The 9,257-nt window shown below is 47.3% G+C and overlaps 1 protein-coding gene across 1 annotated transcript; it reads right to left on the reverse strand.

Moving 5' to 3' along the window:
* Window positions 1-4,647, reverse strand: PIGZ (phosphatidylinositol glycan anchor biosynthesis class Z; the record flags this gene model as incomplete). The annotated part of the gene is made up of 2 exons (XM_084232694.1): window positions 4,515-4,647; window positions 1-1,586 (listed from the first exon to the last, which is right to left on the reverse strand). Exons 1-2 carry the CDS (start codon window positions 4,630-4,632, stop codon window positions 1-3), a joined length of 1,704 nt encoding a protein of 567 aa, XP_084088820.1. The 5' UTR covers window positions 4,633-4,647.
* Between the last annotated feature and the right edge of the window lie 4,610 nt (window positions 4,648-9,257).

Raw genomic sequence — 9,257 nt, forward strand, 5'->3', positions numbered from 1 at the left:
CTAGAGTGATGCCTTCGCCTGTGGCTGAGAGTTGGGTGGTGCCTTTTTGGTCACATTGGCAGGCTTCTCTCCCAGCTCCAGGATGTGAAGGCTGAGATGGTCCCTCCAAGCCCCACTCAGCAGAGAGGACAGGGCAGGTGGGTCCTCCATGGTCAAGTGGGGAAACATGAGTGTCTCATTTTTGAGGGGGAAGCTGCACTTCTCCATGGCAGGCCTGGTGGTGCCAGGGGTCACCACAAAGAGACGGCAAAGCCATGGCCCACCAGCCACCTGGCAAGCTGGTTGACTGGTGAAGTTGTTCAGGGCTTGGCACAGGACCTGGTCCTCCGTCCCCCCCAAGTCCACCACTTCCACGGGCGATCCCAGGCCATGGAGGTATAGGAGGTGCCGAGGTGGCATGTAGGTATGGGTGAAGAGGAGTGTGTAGTGGGTAGGGATGCTTGGAAGCCCAGGTGTATGAACTACATGCTTCAGGTGCTCCAGGCCAGGCACTAGGCCGCCCTGGTGCAGGCAGCCAAAGAAAAGGGCACCTAGGGTATTGAAAAGGACAAGCATACCCTTGCAGGGCACACGCTGGGTCTGTAGACTGCAAAGCAAGACCAGAGGAACTAAAAGGGGGATGAGGAACCTAGCTTCCTGGTGGCTAAAGGCAGACAGTAGGGCCAATGGCATGAAGTAGAGGAGCAGGAGTTGAATCCTGGGACTGGACAGCAGGCCCCTGTCACCCAGTGCCTTCAGGATGCCCATTTGTGCAAAGGCTTGGAGGCAGGCTTGTAGCTGCTGCCATGCAGCCTGCAGGGCCTGGGCATGCAGCACCCCAAAGAGCAGGAAGCCATTGACTGCCAGGTGAGTGAGCCGCATATGTGTGCCATGCCTCGCCAGGTTTTGAGGATTCAGGTTATAGCGCAAGAAGTTGGCAGGTGTGAGGACCAGGAAACTGGGCCTGGAGGGACTGGAGAAATACCAGCTGTCCACAGCCACAAACACTGCTGCTGTGAGGGTCGCCCCTGGGAGAAGCACCAGAGCTTCCTGGGTCAGTGACTTGATGCCAGGATTCGTGGCTCCACAAACTCCCCAGAGGAAGAGGGGGACCACAGCGAAGGCCAGAAATGTGGGCCGGTTGAAGAAACCAGCAGCCACGATGCCCCCGAGAAGCCAGTTGTGCCACTGTGGGCTCAGAGCAGCCCTCTTGGTTCTGGGGCTCCAGAATAGACGGTGGGATACTAGTACCAGCAACCATGCAAAGAGCAGCCCCTCGATGGCATTGGAGAAGGTCCTTGTGTAGAAGACCAGGGTGACATAGGAACCAGACAGCAGGACCAGGGCATTCCAGCGATCTGCTCCCCACAATGGGGCCAGATGGTACACAGCCATGTCCAGGGCAAAGGAGAGGGCAGTGAGGAGGAGTCGGGGCCCCACCAACAGTACATAACCACTCACAGGGCCAGGCCATGGCCCCCACTTTTCCCAGAGCCTGAGCAGCCAGAAGGCAGAGCCAGAGGTCAGCAGTGGGAAAACCACTGTGCGACAGGAGCTGCTGGGGAGAAATTCCCAGGGTCGTGCGGCCTCTACACCCAGGATGTCCTCTGCAGAGAGAGAGAGAGAGGTGAGCCTGTTTCAAGATCAGAGAATATGGTGGGCAAAATTCTGGGGAGGCACCCAAAATTTCCCAACCCCCTAGTATATCAATACATGCCCTGATAATCCCTGGCACTGTGAAAATGGTGAATTTTATAGGGAAAAGCTGACCAAAAAGGCCTCTCTGGTGGCTTAGGGGTTAAGTCTCAGTGCTATCACTGCTGTGGCCTGGGTTCGATCCCCAGCCAGGGAGCTACACACATGATGCAGCAGACCTCTCCTGTCTCGCCCACTGCTTCCCTCAGTAGTGTGTTTTAGTAAATCTGCCTGTCCCTCTCCTCACTCTGTCTCTGATGAATCCTCTAACCCCTGCACCTCTATCTTACACCCCAGTTCTTCTGGGGAAAAAAAAATTAAAAAATAAAAATAAAAAAGCAGACAAGTTTTCTCCAGATGGTGGCAGAAGAGGAAGCCTCAGAGATTCAAACCTTGACTAGCGCTGGATGCATCATTACTGGCTGAAAGAAGAAGGGGCCCTTGGGAAGGAATCTGGGTGGCATTTAGGAACTGAGTGCAGCCCCTGGCTGACAGCCAGCAAGGAAATAGGGACTATAGTTCCATGGCTGAAGTAGACTTCTGCCAACAACAAGAATGCACTTGAAGTAGTTTTCTCATCCAAGCTTCCAGATAAGAACCAGCCCAGCTCTCCCCCTGATCTCAATCTTGTGATCCTGTGGGCAGAGAGGGCCTCAGGACTTCTGATTTATAGAACTGTCAACTTTATACATACAAGAACTGGGGTGGGTCCTCCCCTGGTGGCGCAGGCGGTTGAGCACCGCCCTGTGAAGCTGTCCGCAGCCTCTGTAGCGCCGGTTCGATCCTGGTCGGCTGGCGAGGGTCCCACATGGCGCAGCAGACCTCTCCTGTCTCGCCTGCTGCTCCCCTCAGCAGTGTATTTCGTCAGTCTGCCTGTTCTGTTCCCTGCTGTCTCTGGTGAATCCTCTCACCCTCCCGCGCATCTGGCCTGTACCCCAGCTCTTGTATAAATAAATAAATAAACAAACAAACAAATAAATAAATTTTATTTATTTATTTAATTTTTTTTTGTGGGACCCTTGGTGGTGGCCAGGGATCAAACTGGCGCTGCAGAGGCTGCGGGCAGCCTCGCAACCCAGCGCTCAACCGCTGTGCCACCAGGGGAGGTCCTAAATAAATAAATCTTAAAAAAAAAAAAAAAGTACTGGGGTGTAGGCCAGAAGTTGGGGGAATGGTGAGAGGATTCACCAGAGACAGATTAGGGAGCAGAACAAGCAGATCTACTGGGATACACTGCTGAGGGGAGCAGTGGACAACATAGGAGAGGTCTGCTGTGCCATGTGGGGATCGAACTCATGTTGCAGTGACTGGCGATAGCTTAACAGCGCTGTGTCCTTAACCCCTCAGTCACCAAGTAGGCCCAGTGACCTTAGTTTTGCCTGCAAAACTTATTTTTTTTTAAATAACTGTAATGTAACCAAGCAGTACATTTAAAAAAAAAAAAAAAAACAACTTGCTGCTTAGGGCTCGTCTGTGACCCTGTATCCCAGAGTCCCAGAGCTCTGAAGGGTGGAAGGAGGGGACCAGCCTTTGAATTTCTGCAGCTCAGCTCTAAGCCCCCCAACATCTCAGGCCTGATAATACTGTGAGTTGTTTAGGGCTCTTTCTTTGTCCTACTTATTACTCTAGGCTTTTGGTCATTTTTTCTCTTCATGGTGAAAGCAAAAGGGACATAAAATCTAAGATCAGATCCACCTGGCTGCTTCTTACTGGGTCAGGTTAAAAAAAGAAGTATAGGAAAGAAGACTGGAACTTTCACCTTAAAAAACAAGTCCACCTGTTGAACCCTGTGGTGGAGATGTCTCCCCAAAATGTTTCCTTCCTTCTTCCTTAGTCTCTTTAGATGGGCATTTGGTCAGGTATAAAGATTACATTTTCCAGCTTTCTTTGCAGTTGGATGTGTCCATCCATGATGTTATCTACTCTGACCGATGGGATGGAAATGGGCAAAAGGTGTGTGACTTGACTTTCCTTATGCAAATACTAACTGCGACTCATGTTAACCATCATTCCCTTCAGTGTGGGATTCCGGCGCCCAGGCAAAACGATCCTAACCACCAGCATGACCTTGATTGCTGTGGCTTCCCCATCTACTTCCACAATCCTTAATATTCATTTGTCCAAATTCTCTTCAGCCTAGTATAGTAATTCATAGCATGGAACCACCATGACTGCCTGCACTGGAATCCCAGCAGTGACCACTGGTGAACTGTATTCTTGGACAAGTTAAGTATGTCACTTTCAAAATATGACCTTAAAGGGAGCAGGCATGTCCATCTTTTCTCTGGTGACTGGCGGAAAGACTTGGTTTTAGACTTGATTGCCAGAACCATCTGGAACCAGGAGGAGGAAGCCATGTGCACACAGCATCTGAAAAGCCTCAAATCCCTGGCAAAACATGGTCCTACCCTTGTTTTGTAGGCCCCTCGTGGTCCTGCATGACCTAACAGTGAGCATTCCAGCCTGGGCTCCCTCAGCCCTCCCAGGAATCCACAGAAGAGAAGCTTCATTATCTTGGACTGCAGCCCTGTGTAAACTTCCCCACCTACTGGGGAAACCCAACACTAAACTTCTTCCACCGAACAGTCAGCTTTTGTTCTGAATGACCTGTGCTGTTGGTTCAAGCGGGGAAACACCTACGAGGCTGTCATTTCATTAGTATCATCTGAAAGGTCAATTTGGAAGGGGACATGGTGTCCCCACTCCCTATTTCTTCCTTCACAGAGGTTCCTGGATTTACTGCTCATCTGCCTGGGCACATTTCTCCCTTCCCACTCAGTATCCACCCAGTCAACTCCACTTCAGATTTTGCTTCTCTGAACTGTCCTCGGGAGCTTTACCTGCCATGACCTCAGGGGACTGGAAGAATTCATCTGGGTGCACGTAGCCTGTCTGCGGAAGGAGACACCACACCAGGCGGAGCAGGCCGAGGCTACCCCACAATACCCTTGCTGCCATCTTCAAATCCAGTTGCTGCCAAGACACAGGGCTGAGCTCCTAGAATGACCTTCCAGCAGCTGTAGGTGCTATTCTGGATCCACAGACCTGCACATGTTGTGAATTACATTTGTTAGTTATTGTAACGTAAATTGTATATAATATGTTCAGTTGTCTTAACAAACTCAAAGTGGATCTACATGCAATATAAATGTATGTATGTAGCTGCTAATTAGTATGTATGTAGCTGCTATTTAGTGTCTACTAAATGCTAAGGACTTTACACACATAACTCATTTAATCCTTCCCAGTTTAGAATCTTGGGTCTTATCTCCATTTTATAGATGGGAAAACTAAGGCTTCTGTTGAATAACCTGGTTATTTGCTAACCATATATGATAAGCAACTAACAAAATATGACATTTGTAAGAGGGATGAGGGTGCCCTCCAAATCTGTGTCACAAGTTGTGGTACCCCACAACTCCTTACCACTCACAGGCAACATTCTTGCACTTCTGAAAACTTGGAAACCTAGTGGATTTCATCTCCTTCCCTGCACAAATGAGCTACATTCAACCTCATAATCTCCAAATACGCCCTCCAACTTTCACAGGTGAGGGGCATTTACTGCTCATATGCTAAGATCACAGGTATGCCTACCTGATGTGATGGTGTTAGGGGGCAGGCCTTTGGAGTTGTTTAGGTCATCAGGTGGAGCCCTCATGCACAGATTAAAACTTTTATAAAAGAGACCTGACAGAGCTCCTTCACCCGCATCAGGAAAAGCATCCTCACCAGAACGCGACCAGGCTGGCAGCTTGAACTTCCCAAGCTCCAGAGCTGTGAGAAATAGATTTCAGCTATTTATAAGCCAATCAGCCTGTGGTACCTTGTTATGGCAGCCCAGATGAACCCAGGCTTATGTCACACCTCTGGTTGGCGATTATCACTTCATCGACGCAATGAGTGGGAATCTGAGGCCACTGTCTGATGGAACTGTATCAGCACATCTCTGTGGACACAAAAGCAAGTGTGTGACATCATAGCCTCAGACAAGAGGACAAGAGAAAGTGAAGCAAGAGAAGAGGAATCTGGCAGATGTTGACAAGGAGCCTCCTGATAAAATCATTAAAAATTGTAGAGCTTAAGAGATAAGTTGTGCAGCCTCTGCTCGAACTTTCCAATTGAACTGCACAAACGATTTTTCTTCAGAGCCAGTCAATATCTTACTCAAGTTTTCAGACTGAAGATAAGGCCAGACTGGGTGGGATGAAGAGGGTTGAATCAGGACAGTTTTCTTCATCAGTAGGTGATATGATACTGCAAATAGGGGCCAGCAGGGAGGGGATGAGACACAGTGGGGTGAAAAGCAATGTCTATGAGAGTTGAACAAACTTTGGGGTCCTACGGACATGTTTAAATCCCAACTTTGCTGTTACTAGTTGTGCTATGTTGGGCAAACTGCTTTTATCTCCAAACCTCAGGCTCCTCCACAGAAAAGTCTGATGATAATGCCAGTCTCAGAGAGTTGAGGGATTTTAAAGCATTTTAAAAAATGGACTGTTTTTTAGAGCAAATTTGGGTATGATGCAAAATTGGGAGGAATGTACAGACATTTTCCTTGTAGTCCCTACGCCTGCACACGCACAGCGCCCCCCATCATCAACATCCCTCACATTTATTACAATTGTAAAACTATGCTGACACATCATTATCACCCATAGTTCATATTTTCCAGTTCACTCTTGGGGTTGTACATTCTATAAATATGAACACGTGTACAGTGATATATGTCTACCATTATAGAATTATACAGAATATTTCACTGCTCTGAAAATCCTCCCTGGTCTGTCTGTACACAGTTCCCCCACCTTTTGTGCTTATCCCTTGTGACTTCCAGCTGGGGTTTCTCAGAACAGGACCAGCTCCAGCATGACAGCTAAATTCCACCTCACACTCACCTGCTTCTCCACCATGACCAGGGAATCCCTTATGCTGATACCATCCACTGCTTCCTGTGTTGGGTGGGGGGGTGCCTTGTTACCCTTCTAGGTCTTCTTGTCTCTGGGTCCACCAGCCACAATCTGTGCCACCTGTGGAGAAAGTGCACCGTCCAAGGGCCCAATCAACCCCTCCCACAACAAGTAGATAGAAACAATCTATCATTCTAGTTTTTATATCCAGATCCTCCCCACAAGAACTAAAAGTAGGTGAGTAAATAAATAACTGCCAGTTTATCCTTTATGTACAGAAAATAATAATATATCAAGAATGAGGACAAAATAAATATATTTTCAGGCAAACTGAAATTGAAAGATCTTCAGTGGACCCTCAGAAAAATCCTAAAGGAGATAAATATATTTATCAGAAGGAAAAATTATAAAATTCAAATGGATATGTATCAGGCAGAAGGTAAGATGGTTCTAAAATTCTAAAGGATCTATCTGTCTATCTATCTATCTATCTATCTATCTATCTATCTATCTATCTATCATCTATCTAATTTGTGGGTATAGAAAGCATTTATATATCCTTTAGGCTTTCCTTTCGTTTATATGGAGAAGGAAAAGTGATTACAGATAGAAAATCGTGGGCTCCTATGAGCTGGCCACTCATGGGCAACTGTGAGTACTTGCTATTTGCAAATCACAGCAGAGCATTCCTGCTTGACTACCTATGGACAATAGCCCATATCACAAGGCAGGCCTGGGGACGCCTAGACCTCCAGTGACCAGATTGCGTCACCATCTCCATGGTGGTCTCAGAACAACTCTGCCTGTGATAACATCAACATACATAATTTGCTGACACAAATGTCTCTTGACTTATGGTCACAAAGTCCATTCTCTGTTCCTCGTAAAACTTTATCTCCCATTCCAATCCCACCCTCCGGACTTTGTTCCTCATAGCACTTCTGCGTGATCATCCATTATTAGCTTCTGTACACTCAACAAATAGTGCAAAAACTTCTGCTCGAGCAGCAGAGTCTTGCCTTGTAAACCTGCTCCAGTGCTGATGTGCTTTATTCATTGTGTTTTACACGACAACAGAAGATCTGAAATGGAGGTAGGACTAAAGAGCAAAGAAGTTGGTCATTAGATAGGGAATATGTGGAAGGTGGAATTCAAGTGAAGGCTTCTTCCTCCTGCTTTGTTTTCTTCTGGCAAGTATGGTCTAGGAGATGAGTAATTTTTCTGAAATCGAGTTCCATGTTTATTCATCAGGTTTTGGAGGCTGACAGTTTTCACTGTGGCTTTCTGGTCCTTGGATCACAAATAAAGCACTGTGTTCTTGAACGCAATGGTTCCCGTGGTGACCTCCTGAGTCCCCACTCTCTGGACAGGTGGACAGAGGTAGTAGTTCCAACAAGGAAGGTGTCATTCCTGGGGGTTCAGCTAGAGTCCGACCATCTAGCACCTTGAAACTTTTCATAAGCAGTTACTTCCTCATATTAAATCCCTTTGTGATTACAGCACTTAGTTCGCAAACATCAATAGCACAAAATTTGACTCACTTTGGCTTAAATAGTGCATCATATAACAAGATAAGCAGGATTGCTGTCAGGCCTCCACTGCTGCTTCTCATTGATCCTTGTGATTCTGCATTTCTCTTTGGGTGTTCATTATCCTCATGCTAGCAGTGAGATCACTGGAGCAGTTCCAGGGTTTTTTGTTGCTATTTATTTAAAATATTTATTTATTTATGCATACAAGAACTAGGGTACAGGCCAGAGGTGTGGGAAGTGGGGGTGAGAAGATTCACCAGAGACAGAGTGGGGAACAGAACAGGCAGACTGACTGAAATACACTGCCGAGGGGAGCAGCAGGCGAGTCAGGAGAGGTCTGCCGTGCCATGTGGGATGCTCCCTGGCCAGCCGGGGATGGAACTTGTGCTGCAGTGGCTGTGGATTGTTTCATAGTGTGGTGCTTAACTCCTTGCGCCACCAGGGAGGCCCCAAAACCAAAGAAATCTTTCCCACAAGCCTTTCAGCTGATTTTCTATCAATTCCCATTGACCAGACCGCATCAAATTCACCTTCCTAAACCAATCACTGGTGAGAGAAATGGGATCGGAGCGAGGGAGGACTCAACTCCTGCTTTGAACCGGGACTGTGTGCCTTCTCTGAAGCACACAGCTGTCCAGAGGAGGGTTTCCCTAACGTCAGGTTCTGTTAGGAAGAAGATCAATTGCGTGGCCGCCGGGTGTGACTTCCACGACGCCAGGCTCTTGTGACTTTGCTCCTTCTCTGCCCATTTGTGCTCAGTGTCTTCTTCCTCTGTCTATCCCTAAATGTCCGTGCTTTGGGCCTTCAGCTTCCTCCTCTCCATTATCTGTGCGTATTTATCCTCATGGTTTCAGTTTCCACTTGATGACTTCTGAAACGGTTTCATTTCCAAGCTTCATATTTGCTGATAATAGTCATAATTAATAGCAATATAATAGAGTTGCTATTATTGGATTCTGATTATGTTCCAGGCGCTGTGCATTTATCTCATTTTATTCCCCTAACAGTTTTATAATCCTATCATTATGCCTATCTTGTAGTCGAGCTAACATGTTTAGAAAGATCAGTGTTTTCTGGCCCAAAGTAAGAGAACTAGTAAATTGCTGAACATAGCAAATGGACCCAGTCTGACTCCAGAACC

The sequence above is a fragment of the Talpa europaea genome (genome assembly GCF_964194135.1).
Source record: "Talpa europaea genome assembly, chromosome: 4".
In the NCBI taxonomy this organism is placed as follows: domain Eukaryota; kingdom Metazoa; phylum Chordata; class Mammalia; order Eulipotyphla; family Talpidae; genus Talpa; species Talpa europaea.